We start from the raw sequence: 18,110 nt of genomic DNA, 5'->3' as shown, positions 1-18,110 counted from the left end.
GTGTGTGTGTGTGTGTGTGTGTGTGTGTGTGTGTGTGTGTGTGTGTGTATGTGTGTGTGTGTGTGTGTACTCAAGGGTCTATGTGTGTATACGTGTCTCTCTATATATAAATATATATATAGGTATATATATTTATATATATATAAATTTCAACAGTGCTTCTCCAAAAAAATGTCCATCTATAAATATAATTTTATTTACTTTATTTTAAAAGTATCTGCCTCCCTGTAGGTATTATTTTTTGAAGGGGGTTAACCTGCTGAAGTTTTGCCAGAATGGTGACTGGCTGCGCTTGGGTTCGGTGAACTCAAAGACCTGCGACTGAGCGATGCCATCGGGGACCAGGTACTGGCCCTGGTTTAACGGGTCCTGCGGTGGTGGGTAGGAAGGAGGAACTGAGCGGGCAGAGTTGACACCTAGAGTAGATGGGAGATCAAAGGGAAAGAGTGTAAGTTAAGTAGCAAGGAGCTTCTCAAAGCACCCAGTGACCACTTTGAGCAGACAATTAAAGGCAGCCTATTTTAGAGAGTGTGAACTGGAACAGAAAATCATCCAAGGAAAGAAAGTGCATTCCGTAATAGATTTTGGAATGGTGTGGTGACTAACGCAACAATACACACTTCCCATTTACTCAGGTATCACTGAGAATCTTGTGGTATTGTCATCAGTGGTTTTATAGATGAGGACACTGAGATCTGGGGTGAAATGTCATACCCAAGGTCATGAAGCAAGCACTAGGATTCACATTCTTTGATTTCTCAGTTCAGAGCTCTTTTCTTTTTTTAAAAATAGATTTATTTATTTATTTATTTATTTGAGAGAGAGAGAGAGAGAGAAAGAGAGCTAGAGTGGGGTGGGGGAGGAGCAGAAGGAGAGGGATAGGAGAGAGAAACTTAAGCAGACTCCAAGCAGAGCAGGGAGCCCAACAGAGTTCTCAGTCCCAGGACGCTGAGATCACAACCCAAGCCCAAACCAAGAGTCGGATGCTCAACCGTCTGCACCACCCACGCACCCCCAGAGATCTTTTCAAGAGACCATAATCCATTATGCCAGACTTGGTCCTGCAAATCACCCAAAAATTTCCATTTAATTTCAAAGGAATTTGGTTTTCTCCCTCTTCAACTCCCCCTAGAAGTGTCAAAAGAGCCTGATTAAGAACTACTGACTTCAAAGTAGGTCTTTGGTTGGAAAACGGTTTTCTAAAAGCTAAGGTACAAGTGATCCAGTATTCTACACCAGGTTGTAGTGATGAAATCATATTTAATATGAAAGTGACATTGGTAGATGAGGGAGAAAGAAAAGAAGACATGGTTCATGGAACACAAGGAAGACTTGGAATATATCTGCGACCTTTCAAAGGGAACAATTAGATGACTGCACCTTTCACAGAAGTGTTTGCAACTTTCAAAGCAAAATTCACATGAATAGGGGATTCCAGGGTGTGCAGGGGGGTAAATTTAAAGTTTAATCCTAACCTATATTCAGAACATAATAGCATACAGCCTATGATTCAGAATGCAATGAAGACCTCTCTGCTGCTCCCAAATAGCTTCCTCATCTGCAGACCAATGTCTGAAATTTCAATATTACAGCTTTTGTGTTTGCCTTTTTTGATGACTTGATCCCGTTACCCTAGAAGTAGTATCATATTGAGCCATCGTCAGCCATTAGCACTTCAGTAGGAAGCAATGAGTTATTTTCTAAAAATCAATATTGTTTCACTTTGTTTTGGTTCTAACTTTTGTTTTCCAGATTTATTGAGATATAACATTCTGTAAGTTTAAGGTGTACAACATGATGATTTGATGCACATATATATTACAAAACGATTACTACAATAAGGTTAATTAGTATATCCATCACTTCACAAAATTACCTTTTTTTTTTTTGCGGTAAGTGCATTTAAGAACTACTCTCTTAGCAGCTCCCAAGTTAAAATATTAGCTATAGTCACCATGCTGTAGATTATATCCCCAGAATTCATTTTATAACTAAAGTTTGTGCCCTTTGACCAACATCTTGATACTTCCCCCAACCCCAGCCCCTGGCAACCACCAATCTAGTTTCTGTTTCTATAAGCTTGTTTTTAGATTCCAATATAAGTGAGATCATGTAGTATTTATATTTTTGTTTTACTTATTTCACATAGTATAATGCCTTCAAAGTCCATCATGTCGCCATAAATGGCAAGATTTCCTTATTTTTATGGCTGAATACTATTCCACTGCATATATCACATTTATTTTATCCATTCATCTGCTGAAGGATATGTAGGTTGTTCACTGTATTGGCTATTGTGTATAATGCTGCAATGAACATGAGGGTGCAGACCTCTCTTTGAGATTCTGATTTCATTTTGTTCCCATATATACTCAGAAGTTGGATTGCTGGATCAGATGACCACTCTATTTTCAACTTTTTGAGGGCCTCCATACTGTTTTCATAGTAGCTTACAAGTTTATATTACTACTATCACTGTCCAAGGGTTCCCTTTGCTCCACATCCTCACCAGCACTTGTTATCTTGGGTCTTTTTGTTTTTGTTTTTTGTTTTTTTCTTATAACAGCCACTCTAACAAATATAACATCTCATGGTTTTGATTTGCATTGTTCTGATGATTAGAAATGTTGAAAACCTTTTCTTACACTTGTAGAACATTTACATGGGCATTTGCATGTTTTCTTTGGAAAAACGTCTATTCAGGTCCTTTGCCCATTTTTTTTGTAGCCGACTTGTATGTGTTGCTCATATGTATTTGGATATTAATCCCTTATCAGATATGTAGTTTGCAAATATTTTCACTTATTCTGTAGGTTGCCTTTTCATTTTGTTATTTCTTTTGCTGTGCATAAGCTTTTTAGTTTGATGTAGTCCCACTTTTTTTTTCCTGTTGCCTGTATTTTTGGTGTCATATTCAAAAACTTGTTAGCAAAACCATGTCAAGGAATATTTTCCCTATATTTTCTTCTAGGATTTTATGGTGTTAAATCTTACACTTAAGTCTTTCATTTGAGTTAATTTTTATTTCTTTAATGTTTTTTTTTATTATATTATGTTAGTCACCGTACAGTACATCCCTGGTTTCTGATGTAAAGTTCGATGATTCATGAGTTGCGTATAACACCCAGTGTGCCATGCAATATGTGCCCTCCTTACTACCCATCACCAGTCTATCCCATTCCCCCACCCCCCTCCCCTCTGAAGCCCTCAGTTTGTTTCTCAGAGTCCATAGTCTCTCATGCTTCATTCCCCCTTCTGATTACCCCCCTTTCTTTATCCCTTTCTTCCCCTACTGATCTTCCTAGTTCTTATGTTCCATAGATGAGAGAAATCATATGGTAATTGTCTTTCTCTGTTTGACTTATTTCACTTAGCATTATCTCCTCCAGTGCCGTCCATGTTGCAGCAAATGTTGAGAACTCGTTCTTTCTGATAGCTGAGTAATATTCCATTGTATACATGGACCACAACTTCTTAATCCAGTCATCTGTTGAAGGGCATCTCGGTTCAGCTGAGTTAATTTTTCTGAGCAGTGTAAGGTAAGGTCTAATACATTCTTTTTCATGTGAATATCCACTTTTCCCCAATACCATTTATAAAAGAGGCTATCCTTTCCCCACTGAGTATTCCTGGCCTCCTGATAAATATTAGTTGACTATGGGTTTATAGTTGGGCTCTTGACTCTCTCCCATTAGTCTATATGTCAGATTTTATGCCAGTATCATATTGCTTTGATTCCTATAGCTTTGGAATAACGTTTGAAATCAGAAAGCATGATGCCACCAGCTTTGCTCTTTCTCAGGATTAATTTGGTTATTCAGGGTCTTTTTTTGGTCCCATAGGAATTTTAAAATTGTTTTATCTACTTCTGTGACAAATGCCATGGAATTTGAGATAGGGATTACAGTAAATCTACAGATGGCTTTGGGTAGTAAGGGCATTTTCACAATATTAATTCTTAAAATCCATGAATACAGACTATCATTCTATTTATTTGTGTTCTCTTTGATTTCTTTTATAAATATCTAATAGTTTTCAGTGTACAGATATTTAACCTCCTAGGTTAAATGTATTCCTAAGTACTTTATCCTATTTCGTGCTATTGCAAATGGAATTGTTACATTTTCTCTTTTCAGTGTTCATTGCTACTGAAACACAAGTGATTTTTGTACTTGTATTTTGTATCCTGAAACATTATTGAATTCCATTATTATTCTAGTATTCTTTTTTTTTCAGATTGGCTTTTTAAGAAAATATTATTTCTTAGGAGAGTCTTTAGAAATTTCTTATATAAAAGCTTGTCATCTGCAAACAGAGACAATTTTACTTCTTCCTTTCTGAATTTTATTCGTTTTCTTGCCTGATTGCTCTGGGTAGGACTTCCAGCAGTATGTTGAATAGAAGTGGTGAGAGTTGGCATCCTTGTCTTATTCCTGATATTAGTGGAAAAGCTTTCAACCGTTCACCATTGAACATGCTTGTTAATAGTGGTAGGCTTGTCACATAAGGCATTGATTATGTTGAAGTATGTTCCTCATATACAAAATTTATTGAGAGTTTTTATCATGAAAATAGGTTGAAATGGTTTCACTCACATGTGGAACATTAGGAATAACACAGAGGACCACAGGGGAAGGGAGGGAAAACAGAATAGGAAGAAATTGGAGAGGGAGACAAACCATGAGAGACTCTAGGCTCCCGGAAACAAACTGAGGGTTGCAGAAGGGGAGGTAGGTGGGGGGATGGGGTAGCTGGATGATGGGCATTAAGAGGGCATGTGATGTGATGAGCACTGGGTGTTATATGCAACTAATGAATCATTGAATACTACATCAAGAACTAATGATGTACTACTATATGTTGGCTAATTGAACTTAAAAAAAAAAGAAAACATGCTGAATTTTGTCAGATGCTTTTATTGCATCTATAGAGATGTGATTTTATCTTACATTCTGTTAGTGTGATGTATCACATTTATTGATTTGCATATGTTGAATGATCCCTGCTTCCTAGAGATGAATCTCACAGGATGATGTTGTAAGATCCTTTTAATGTGCTGTTGAATGTGGTTTGCTAGTATTTTGTTGAGAATTTTTGAGTCTATATTTATCAGAAATATTGGCCTGTGTTGTCTTGTATTGTCTTTATCTAGCATTAGTGTCAGTGTAACCCTGGCCTCATAAAATGAGTCTGGAAGTGTCCAAGTTTTTGGAAGAGTTCAGAAGGACTAGTGTTAATTCTTCATTAAATATTTCATAGAATTCACCAGTGAAACCTTCGGGTCCTAGCCTTTTCTTCTGGGGAGGTTTTTGATTACTAAGGCTATCTTCTCAGTCGTTACTGGTCTGCTCAGATTTTGTATTTCTTTTTTTTTCTGTCAGTTTTATTGAACTAAAATAGACATATTGCATTGTATAAGATTAAGGTGCACAACATAAAGATTTGATGTATGTATACAATGCAAAATTATAACCACATTAAGGTTACTTAGCATCTATCACCACACAGTTACATATTTTTTCTTTTGATTAGAACTTTTTAAAATTTATAATAATTTTTATTATGTTATGTTAGTCACCATACTGTACATCCCTAGTTTTTGATGTAAAGTTCCACGAGTCATTACTTGTCTATAACACCCAGTGCACCATGCAATGCGTGCCCTCCTTAATACCCATCACAGACCTATTCCAATCCCCCACTCCCCTCCCCTCTGAAGCCCTCAGTTTGTTTCCCGGAGTCCATAGTCTCTCATGGTTCATTCCCCCTTCTGTTTACCCCCCTTCCTTCTTCCCTTTCTTTTCCTACCAATCTTCCTACTTCTTATGTTCCACAAATGAGTGAAACGATATGATAATTCTCCTTCTCAGCTTGACTTATTTCACTTAGCATTATCTCCTCCAGTCCCATCCATGTTGCTGCAAATGTTGTGAAATTGTTCTTTTTGATGGCTGAGTAATATTCCATTCTATATATGGACCACATCTTCTTAAGTCATGTGTTGAAGGGCATCTCAGCTCCATCCACAATTTAGCTATTGTGGACAATGTTGCTATGAACATTGGGGTGCATATGGCCCATCTCTTCACTACGTCAGTATCTTTGGGGTAAATACCCAGTAGTGCAATCGCTGGATCATAGGGTAGCTCAATTTTTAACTTTTTAAGGGACCTCCATACTGTTTTTCAGAGTGGCTGCACCAACTTCCATTCCCACCAACAATGTAAGAAGGATCCCCTTTCTCCACATCCTCTCCAACAATTGTTGTTTCCTGCCTTGTCAATTTTTGCCATTCTAACTGGCGTAAGGTGGTATCTCAGTGTGCTTTTGATTTGAATTTCCCTGATGGCTAATGATTTTGAACATTTTTTCATGTGTCTGTTAGCTATTTGTATGTCTTTACTGGAGAAGTGTCTGTTCATATATTCTGCCCATTTCTGATTTGTTTATTTGTTTCTTGTGTATTGAGTTTGAGAAGTTCCTTGTAGATCTCGGATACCAGTCTTTTATCTGTAGTGTCATTTGCAAATATCTTCTCCCATTCCGTGGGCTGCCTCTTAGTTCTTTTGACTGTTTCCTTGGCTGTGCAGAAGCTTTTTATCTTGATGAATTCCCACAAGTTCATTTTTGCTTTTGTTTTTCTTGCCTTTGGAGATGTGTCACGAAAAAAGTTGCTGTGGCTGATGTCAAAGAGGTTGTTGCCTATGTTCTCCTCTATGATTTTGATGGGTTCCTGTCTCACACTGAGGTCTCTCATCCATTTGTAGTTTACCTTTGTGTATGGTGTGAGAGAGTGGTCAAGTTTCATTCTTTTGTTGTTTCTTGTTTTAATGTTTTTTTATTATATTATGTTAGTCACCATACAGTTTCATTCTTTTGAACGTAGGCGTCCAATTTTCCCAGGACCATTTATTGAAGGGACTTTTTTCCACTGGATGTTTTTTCCTGCTTTGTCAAAGATTAGTTGACCAAAGAGCTGAGGGTCCATTTCTGGGTTCTCTATTCTGTTCCATTGGTCTATGTGTCTGTTTTTGTGCCAGTACCATGCTGCCTTGGTGATCACAGCTTTGTAGTATAGCTTGAAATCCAGCAACGTGATGCCCCCAGCTTTGTTTTTCCTTTTCAACAATTCCTTGGTGATTCGGGGCCTTTTCTGGTTCCACACAAACTTAAGGGCTATTTGTTCCAGTTCTTTGAAGAATGTCATTGGTATTTTGATCGGGATGGCATTGAAAGTGTAGATTGCTCTGGGTAGCATACACATTTTAAATATGTTTATTCTTCCAATCCATGAGCATGGAATATTTTTCCATCTTTTTGTTTCTTCCTCAGAGTCTTTCAACAGTGATCTGTAGTTTGTAGAACATAGATCCTTTACCTCTCTGGTTAAGTTAATTCCAAGGTAACGTATGGTTTTTGGTGCTATTGTAAATGGGATGGATTCCCTAATTTCTCTTTCTTCGGTCTCGTTATTCGTGTATATAAATGCAACTGATTTCTGAGAACTGATTTTGTATCCCTCCACATTACTGAATTGCTCTATAACTTCTAGTAGTTTGGGGGTGGAGTCTTTTGGGTTTTCCATATAGAGTATCATGTCATCTGTGAAGAGACACAGTTTGACTTCTCCTTTGCCGATTTGAATACCTTTTATCTCTTTTCGTTGTCTGATTGCTGTTGCAAGGGCTTCTAGTACTATGTTGAATAATAATGGCGAGAGTGGCCATCCTTGTGGTGTTCCTGATCTTAAGGGAAAGGCTTCCAGCTTTTCCCCATTGAGAATGATATTCGCTGTAGGCTTTTCATGGATGGTTTTTATGAAATTGAGGAATTTACCCTCTACCCTACACTCTGAAGGGTTTTAATCAGGAAAGGATGCTGTAGTTTGTCAAATGCTTTTTCTGCATCAGTTGAGAGGATTATCTGGCTCTTGACTCTTTTCTTGTTGATATGATCTATCACACTGATCGATTTGCAAATGTTGAACCACCCTTGCATCCCAGGGATGAATCCCATTAGAACTTTTAAGATTTACTCCCTTAGAATCTTTCAAATTTATGAAACAGTAGTAACTTCAGTGACCATGCTATATAGAACTTATTTATTTCATAAGCTTGTATCCTTTGACTACCTTTACTCATTTACCCCACCTCATACCCCTGCATCTGGCAACCACCTATCTGTTCTGTTTCTATAAGTCCAATTTCATTATATCCCATATGTGACATCATACAGTATTTGTCTTTCTCTGAATTATTTCACTTAGCCTAGTACCTTCCAGGTTCATTGATGATGTAGCAAAAGGCATGATTCCTTCTGACTAACATTCCATGTGTGTGTACTTTATCCACATTTATTTGCCAAAAGACATTTAGGTTGTTTTCATGTCTTGACTATTGTAAATAATGCTGCAATAAACATAGGGAGCAGATATTTCTTTGAGACAGTGATTTTATTTCATATATATATATATATTCTCCATCCCAAAATGGAATTGCTGGATCACATGGTAGTTTTATTTTTAATTTTTTGACGAACGCCCATACTGTTTTCCATACTGGTTGTACCAATTTACATTCCCACAGTATACAAGGGTTCCTTTCTCTCCATATCCTTGTTAATCCTTGTTATTGCTTGTTTTTTGATAGCCATTCTAATAGGTGTGAAGTGATATCTCATTGTGATTTTTATTTAAATTTCCTAATGATTAGTGATGTTGAGCACCTTTTCATGTACTTACTGGCCATTTGAATATTTTCTTTGGAAAAGTATCTATTCAGGTCCTTTGCCTCTTTTTTAATTGGGTTATTTGTGGGTTTTTGCTATTGAGTAGTGTGAATTCCTTTAATATTTTGGGTATTAGCCCCTTATCACATATGTAGTTTGCAAATATTTTTCCGATTCCATAGGTTGCCTTTTTATTTTGTTGATTTTTCCTGTGCACAACCTTTAAATTTGATATGATTACACTTGTTTTTCTTTTGTTACTTGTGCTTTATATGTCATGTCCAATATTTCATTGCCAAAACCAATGTCAAGATTTTTCTCCCATGTTGGCTTATAGCAATTGATTATTCTAGGCTTTATATTTAAGTCTTTAAGCCATTTTGCATTAATTTTTGTGAGTGGTGTAACATAGGGGTCTATTTGATCCTTTTGTATGTGAAAATCTAATTTTCCTAGAACCACTTATTGAAGAGGCTGTCCTTTATTGAATAGTCTTGGCTCCGTTTTCAAATTTTACTTGATTGTATATAAATGGGTTTATTTCTGAGGTCTAAATCCTTTTCTGTTGGTCTATGTATCTGTATTTTTCCCCAGTACTAAACTGTTTGGTTACCATAGTTTTGTAATACAGTTCTTTTTAAGATTTTATTTATTTACTTGAGAGAGAGAGAGTGAGAGCAAGAGAGCACAAGCAGGGGGAGCTGCAGAGGGAGAGGGAGAAGTAGACTCTCTGCTGAGCAGGGAGCCTGATGCAGGGCTCGATGCGGGGCTCAATGCGGGGCTCAATCCCAGAACCCTGAGATCATGACCCGAGCCAAAGGCAGACGCTTAAACTAATGAGCCACCCAGGCACCTCTGTAATACAGTTTGAAATCAGAAAGTGTGATGGTTCCAGCTTTGTTCTTTCTCAAGATTGCTTTGGCTATTTAGGGTCTTTTATGGTTCCATACAAATTTCAGAATTGTTTTTCTTATTTGTAAAAAATGTGGTTTGAATTTTGACAGGAAATGCACAGAACGTATAGATGGTTTTGGGTAGTACAGACATTTTAACAATGTTAATTCTTCCAATCTAAAGACACAGGATATCTTCCAGTTTTGTTTTTAATTTTTTTTTCATTAATGTCTTAGAGTTTTCAGTGAACACATCTTTCACCTCCTTGGCTAGATTTATTCCTAAGTATTTTATCATTTTTGATACTATTATAAATGCATTGTTTTCTTTGTTTTTCAAATAATTCATTTTTGGTGTATAGATGCTACTGAGTTTTGTATGTTGATTTTGCATCCTAAAACCTTACTGAATTCATTAATTAAATCTAACAGCTTTTTGGTAGAGTCTGTAGGATTTTCTACATACAAAATCCTTTCTTTTTCTTTTCTTCTCTCTCTCTTTTTTTTTTTCCCGTGAGTGCCAATTTTAGCCCTTTAGTAGTCCATGCCACTGGTACTTAGGTTTGAGCCCCTAGCCCTGATTTTCCCTCTGGGCTTCTCCCACAGAGTTCTCTCCAATCCCTGGTCTCTCCTGTCCAGGCCTTCAGCCAGGCCGGCTGTTCCCTAGCCCCCTTCTTCCCCAGCTTAATTATGCTTGAGCACTATATTCCTCCATTCTCCTTTCTATAAAACTTCTGACTAATTTAGCTCTCTTGTCTTAATCTGCCAGATGGGGAATATATTTCTCCCTTCCCCTGCCCCTTCTTTATTTTCTGAAACTTATTTGCCTTCTTTGGGTCTTCAAACTGAAATCAGAGCTATAAAACACACCATGACAGGCATGATGAAACAATCTCTGTTCAAAATGTTTATTCATACTGTATTCTGAATGTTCGGTTTTGTGTGCTGAAGATTTTACCAGTAGCAACAAGCCATTAGACAAGTAAGTATCAAGTGCAAATCAAGTTAGACCAGCCACAGGTCCCATTCTAAATGACTGGTCAGAACAGATAAATCCAAAGTGGAAAGTGGAAATTAAGTTCCTTCTAATTAGGAAATAGGGTTTTATATATCCTCTCCATCAATATGTTTTTGTCTTTCTTTTTATCTTCTATGTATTAAGAAAGAAATAAGTATCCAGAGAATGGGGAGGTTGAAAAGCAAATTAAATTCATCTGGTATGGTTAATCTTATTTGCAGTCTGAGCCAGTTTTGATTCTCAAACTTGAGCCTGTATCAGAATCACCTGTTGTAGGTCTGGGGCAGGGCCTGAGAATTTGTGTTTCTAATACATTCTTACATGTTACTGATGCTGTTGGTCTGAGGATCACACTTTGAAATCAGGAAGTGAGTCCTCCTGCTTTGTTCTTCCTTTTCAAGATTGTTTTAGACGTTCTGGATCCCTTGCAATTCCATATGAATTTTAAAATCAGCTTGTCAGTTTTTCTGAAGAAGATATCCAGATGGCCAACAGATACATGAAGAGATGCTTGGCATCACTAATCATCAGGGAAATGCAAATAAAAACCACTATGAGATATCACCTCACAGCTGTCAGAATGGCTAAAATAAAAAAGACAAAAAAATAACAACTGTTGGTGAGAATGTGGAGAAAAAGGAACCTTTGTGCCCTGTTGGTGGGAATGTAAATTGGTACAGTGACTGTGGAAAACAGTAAGGAATTTCCTCAAAAAATTCAAAATAGAAATATTATATGACCCGATAATTGGATATTGAACAAAAAACCCCCACAAATAGCAAAAACACTAATTCAATAAAGATACATGCATATATCCCTATGTTTACTGCAACAGTATTTGCAGTAGCCAAGATTTGGAAGCAACTTAAATGTCCATCAATAGAAGAATGGATAAGGAAGATGTGTGTGTGTGTGTGTGTGTGTGTGTGTGTGTGTGTAATGGAATATTACACAACCATAAAAAGGGATGAGATCTTGCCATTTGCAACAGCATGGGTGAACCTAGAGGGTATTATACTAAGTGAAATAAGTCAGACTGGGAAAGACAAATATCATATGATTTTACTCTTGTGTGGAATCTAAAAATAAACCAAATGAGTAACAAATAAAAAGCAGAATCAGACCTATAAATACAGAGAAATGATGGTTGCCAGAGGAAAGAGGGGTAGGCAAAATGTGTACAGGGAAGTGGGGAATACAGGCTTCCAGTTATGGAATAAATAAGTCATGGCACAGAATAGGGAATATCGTTAATTATATTATAATAGTATTGTATGGTGACAGACGGCAGTTACACTTGTGGTGAGCACAACATAATGTATAGGGAAATTGAATTACTATGTTGTATACCTGAATCTAATGTAACATTGTGTGTCAATAATACTCAAATAAAAAATAAAATAAAAATAATCAGCTAGTCAGTTTCTACAAAGAAGTGGACTGTGATTGAGGGATTATTTTGAATCTATAGATCAATTTGGGGAATATTGCCATTTTAGCAATATTAAGTCTTATAATACATGAACATGGGATGTTTTGCTATGTAGAGCTTTTTAAATACCTTTCAACAATGTCTTGTAGCATGGAGAGAACAAGTTTTATACTTGTTTTATTAAATTTATTCCTAAACACTTTATTTTGTTAATGTTATTGTAAATGGATTTTCTTAATTTCAAGATTGTTCTAATAAGTGTATAGAAATAAAATTTTTATATATTGATCTTATATCCTGCAATTTTGCTGAATTCATTTATTAACTCTAATAGTGGTGTGTGTGTGCATGTGTGTGTGTGTGTGTGTGTGTGTGTGTGTGTGTATTCTGTAGGGTTTTCTATATGTAAGATTGTGTTATCTGCAAATAGAGGTACAATCTACCTCTTCCTTTCCAAACTGAATGCCTTTTGTTTCTGCTTCTTGCCTCATTGCCTTGGCTAGAACCTCCAGAACAACACTGAATAGAGGTGATGAGACTGGACATCCTTGCCCTGTTCCTGATCTTAGGGGGAAAGCATCAGTCTCTCATCACTAAGCATGGTGTTAGGTGTTTTGTAGATGCTCTTAAATATATAAAATCTTATCATAGTCAAACAGAATCAATTTTACTTCCTCCTTTCTGATTTGGATACAATTTCCTTCTTTTTCTTACCCGATTGCTCTTTGGTTAAGACTTCTAGTACTATGTTGCATAGGAGTGGTGAGATTGGGCACCACTGTGATCTTATATTAGAAGAATAGCTTTCAGCTCCTATATCTTTGGGGTAAATACACAGTAGTGCAATGGCTGGATCACAGGGTAGCTCAATTTTTAACTTTTTAAGGGACCTCCACACTGTTTCCCAAAGTGGCTGAGATGCCCTTTAACAGATGACTGGATTAAGAAGATGTGGTCCATATATACAACGGAATATTACTCAGCCATCAAAAAGAAAGATTTCACAACATTTGCAGCAACATGGACTGGACTGGAGGAGATTATGCTAAGTGAAATAAGTCAAGCAGAGAAAGACAATTATCATATGGTTTCACTCATTTATGGAACATAAGAAATAGGAAGATCGGTAGGAGAAGGAAGGGAAGAAGGGGGGGTAAAGAGATGGGGGAATGAAGCATGAGAGACTATGGACTATGAGAAACAAACTGAGGGCTTCAGGGGGGGGGTGGGGGATTGGGATAGGCCGGTGACGGGTATTAAGGAGGGCATGTATTGCATGATGCACTGGGTATTATATGCAAGTAAAAAATCATGGAACATTACACCAAAAACTAGGGATGTACTGTATGGTGACTAACATAATAAAAATTATTATAGAAAAAAAAAGAATAGCTTTCAAACTTTCACCATTAAATGCGATGTTAGCTGTGGATTTGCCATATACTGCCTTTATTATATTGACGTAGTTCCTTCTACACCTAGTCCAATCAGAGTTTTTATCATGAAAGGATGTTAAATTCTGTCAAATGTTTTTTCAGCATCTATTGAGATGATTATACGATTTTCATATTTCTATTAATGTGGTGTATTACATTTTTTTGAGTTGCATATGTTATCCCACCCTTGCATCTCAGTAATGAATCCTACTTGATGATGCTGTATGATCCTTTTAATGTGCTGTTGTATTTGGTTAGCTAGTATTTTTTAAGAAATTTTGCATCAGAAATATTGTCCTGTGGTTTTCTTTTCCATAGTGTCCTTATTTGGATTTGGTACCAGTGTAATGCTGGTCTCACAAAATGAGTTTGGGAGTATTCCTTTCTCTTCAATTTTTTTTGAAGAGTTTGAGGATTGACATTCTTTAAATATTTGGTACAATTCACCACTGAAACAATCTATTCTTGGGCTTTTCTTTGTTGGGAGGTTTCTGCTTACTAATTCAACCTTTTTACTTATTTTTAGTATGTTCTTTCTTCATAATTCAATCTTGGTACATTGTATAATTTTTTGGAAATTATTCATTTCTTCTAGGTCATCCAATTTGTTGATATACACTTGTTCACAGAACCACTCTCATGATTCTAGTTCTGTGGTATCATATGTAACATCTCCTGTTTAATTTCTGATTTTATTTGAGTCTTCTCCCTCTTTATTAGTCTAGCTAAAGGTTTGTCAATTTTGTTCATCTTTTCAAAAACCAGCTCTTAATTTAATTGATCTTTTCTATTGCTCTTCTGGTCTCTATTTCTCCTCAGATCTTTGTAATTTTCCTTTCTTCTGCCAACTTTGGGCTTAAATTTTCTTCTTTTGCTTGTTCCTTGAAATGAAAATTGGGTTGCTTATTTGATTTTTTTCTTTGTGTAGGCATTATGGCTATAAATTTCCCTCCTATAACTGATTTTGCTACATCCAATAACTTGGTATGTTGTGTTTTCATTTACATTTAGCTCAAGATATTTTATTTCTCTTTTGATTTCTTCTTTAACTCATTGGTTGTTCAGGAGTGTGTTGTTTAATTTCCACATATTTGTGAACTTTCCAGTTTTCCTCCTGTTGTTGATTTCCAGTTTCACACATTGTGGTTGAATGATACCTGATATGATTTCAGTCTTCTTAAACTTGTAAGACTTGTTTTGTGACCTAACACATACTACCCTAGAGCATGTTCCATTTGTACTTGAGAAAATACCTGCTGCTATTGGATGGCATGTTCCTCATAGGTCTTTTAGGTCTTTCTTATTTGGCCTAAATATATTTCCAGTCCAATGTTTTCTTAATCATTTTTTGACTAGGTGATCTATCAATTGTTGCTATTATTATATTTCTGTTTCTTCCTTCAGATATGTTAGTATTTGGTTAATGCATTTAGGTGCTCTACATTGGGTGCATATATATTTACAATTTATATATTTATGTTCTGGGTACATATATATTATATCTTGATGAATTACCCCTTTATCATTATATAATGACCTTCTTTGTCTCTTGTGACAGTTTTTGACTTATATTCCATTTATCTGATATAAGTATAGCTACCTTTGCTCTCTTTTTGGCTTCCACTTGCATGGAATATATTTTTCCATCCCTTAGCTTTGAGGCTATGTGTATCCTTAAAGATGAACTTTGTCCTTTGTGGACAGTGTATAGTTGTGTCTTGTATTTTTATCCATTCAGCCATTCCATACACGTTGATAAGAGAATCAAATCCATTTACATGCTGGAGGGGAGGTGAGTGGGTGGATGAACTAAATGGGTGATGGGCATTAATGAAGGCACTTGGTGGGACAAGCACTGGGTGTTATATGTAAGTGATAAATCAATAAATTTTACTCCTGAAACCAGTACTACACTACATGTTAACTAACTTGAATTTAAAAAAAAAATAAACTATAGAAAAAATAATAAAGTAATTATTGATAGGAAAGGACTTACTATTGTTATCTTATTATTTTTCTGTTTTATACTTCTTTTGTTCTTTTCTTCCTCTCTTGCTATCTTCCTTTATGAATCAGTGGTTCCTAACTGGTATGCTTTGCTTCACCTCTTTTTTGTGTGTGTATCTACTGCAAGTGCTTGCTTTGTTGTTACAATGAGGTTTACATAAAACACCTAATAGTTACAATAGTCTGTTTTATGATGATAACAAATTACATATGGATACATAATAAAACTCTACCTTTTTACTCCCTAACCCCACATACTATGTTTTTGATGCCACAATTTACATCATTTTATTGTTATCCAGTAATAACAATTGTAGCTATAGTTTTTTTTTTTTTAAAGATTTGACAGAGACAGCCTGCTAGAGAGGGAACACAGGCAGGGGGAGTGGGAGAGGAAGAAGCAGGCTCCCAGCAGAGGAGCCCGATGTGGGGCTCGATCCCAGAACTCCAGGATCACACCCTGAGCTGAAGGCAGATGCTTAATGACTGCGCCACCCAGACACCCCTGTAGCTATAGTTATTTTTAATCATTTCATACTTTATCCTTTATAGATACAAGTAACTAACACACCAAAATATTGGAATATTCTGAATTAAATTATATACTTGCTTTAGCTGTGTGTTTATATTTGCATATGCTTTCATGTTACTAAATAGCATCCTTTCATTTCAGCTTGAAAATTCCTTTCAGCATTTCTTGTAAGACAAGTCTAGTGGAGATGAACTCTCTCTCTCAATCTCTGTCTCTGGGAAAGTCTTTCTCTCTCTTTCATTTCTAAACTTTCCTGGGTATAGTATTCTTGGTTGACAATTTTCTTCTTTCAGAACTTTGAAAGAAGAACATCCCACTCTCTCCTGGTCTGCTAGGTTCCTGCTGAGAAATCCCTGAATAGCCTTATATGGGCTCCCTTGTATACGAGGACTTTTTTCTCTTGCTGCTTTTAATCTTTTCTCTTTGGCTTTGATTTTGGACAGTTTTATAATGTATCCTGAAGATCATTTGGGTTGAAATTGTTTGGAAACCAATGAACTTCATGAAGCTGAATATTCAAATACCTATCCAGAATTGGAAATTTCTCAGCTATTTCTTTAAATAAGCTTTTTCCCCCTTTCTCCCTCTTTTCTTCTTCTGGGATTCCAATATTTTATAGATTGCTTCTCTTAATTTTATCCCATAACTCACATTGGCTTTCTTCACTTTTTAAAATTCTTTTTTCTTTATTCTATGCTGGATAATTTCAAATGACCTGTCTTTGACTTCACAAATTCTTTCTTCTGTTGTTCAAATCTGTTGTTGATGCTCTTTATTGCAAATCCCCCTTCCCACTTCATTCATTGTATTCTTCAGCTCTATAATTTCTGTTTGGTTCTTTCTTACGATTTTCCCTCTCTGTTAAATTTCTTGTTTTGTGTAATGTTTTCCTGATTTTGTTGAATTGTCTATGCTTTCTTGTAGCACACCAAACTTCCTTAAAACAACTATTTTGAAATGTTTACTAGAAAAAATTACATATCTCCATATCTTTGGGGGTCAGTTTCTAAAAAACTGTGTTCCTTTGGTGATGTCATGTTTCCTTAATTTTTCATGTCCCTTGTAGTCTTGAGTTGCTATCTTTGCATTTGAAAAAGCATTTACTTCCTCTAGTCTTTATGACTGGCCTCTTTTTTCTATGCATCTAAAAATAATCATTTTTTTCTCCGTGGGTGGTCTGGAACTTTTCTGCTGGACTTTTGAACTTTAACAAAAGCACACTCATCTGTGGGTGACTGTCAAAATCAATGTTTTTTAGGGTGAAGACAGTAGAAAATTATTCTGCCATGTTGATGATGTCCTCTAACAGGCAATTTTCAAAGGTGGTAAGTGTCAGAAATATGAGCGTACTATGTGCCAACAAGCGATATGAAAATATTAGGGAGGAAGTGTTCATTTTCATTTGTCAATTAAGCTTTTTATTTTGAGAGTATTGTAGGTTTACATGACGTTGTAAGAAACAATACAGAGATATGCTTTGTAGCCTTTACTCAGTTTCTTTAGTGATAACATTTTTCAAAACTGTAGTACAATATTACAACCAGGATATTAACATTGTTATAGGACACAGACAAGAAATAGAACATTTCTATATGACAAAATCACTAGTTGCTCTTCCATAACCACACTTACTTCTCTCCTGACCTCACCCCCCACTTAACCATTGGCAACCACTAATCTGTTTCCCATTACTAAATGATATTATTTCAAGAATGTTATATAGATGGAGTCATACCATATATAACTTTTAGAGAATGTCTTTTCTCACTCAGCATAATTCCTTGGAGATTCACCCAAGTTGTTGCATGTACCAATAGTTGGCTCCTTTTTATTCATGAGTAATATTCGATGCTATGGATATACCATAATTACTCGCTCACTGAAAGACAACTGAGATGTTTCCAGTTTGGACTATCATGAGCAGAGCTGCTATAAATATTTGCTTAGAGTTGTTGTTTTATTTCCCCTCAAAGATTTTTTTAAGTTCAAGTTAGTTAACATAAAGAGGGTGTGTGTGTGTGTGTGTGTGTGTGTGTGTGTGTGTGTGAAAGTAAGTTTTCATTTC

The 18,110-nt window shown here is 36.1% G+C and overlaps 1 protein-coding gene across 4 annotated transcripts in view; it reads right to left on the bottom strand.

Moving 5' to 3' along the window:
- Positions 1-188: 188 nt before the first annotated feature.
- The window catches only part of ARHGEF9 (Cdc42 guanine nucleotide exchange factor 9), a 171,996-nt gene continuing 154,074 nt past the window's right edge, over positions 189-18,110 (bottom strand). For all 4 annotated transcript variants that reach the window (XM_040631093.1, XM_040631100.1, XM_040631094.1 and 1 more), the window contains one exon: positions 189-416. In XM_040631093.1, the coding sequence (XP_040487027.1) occupies positions 235-416 (182 nt within the window). In that variant the 3' untranslated portion in view covers positions 189-234. The remainder of the gene's footprint in view (positions 417-18,110) is intronic.

The sequence above is a fragment of the Ursus maritimus genome (assembly GCF_017311325.1).
Source record: "Ursus maritimus isolate PB19 chromosome X unlocalized genomic scaffold, ASM1731132v1 scaffold_X1, whole genome shotgun sequence".
Classification (NCBI taxonomy): domain Eukaryota; kingdom Metazoa; phylum Chordata; class Mammalia; order Carnivora; family Ursidae; genus Ursus; species Ursus maritimus.
Note: the sequence above shows the minus strand (reverse complement) of the source record. Positions and strands in the feature narration are given on the sequence as shown.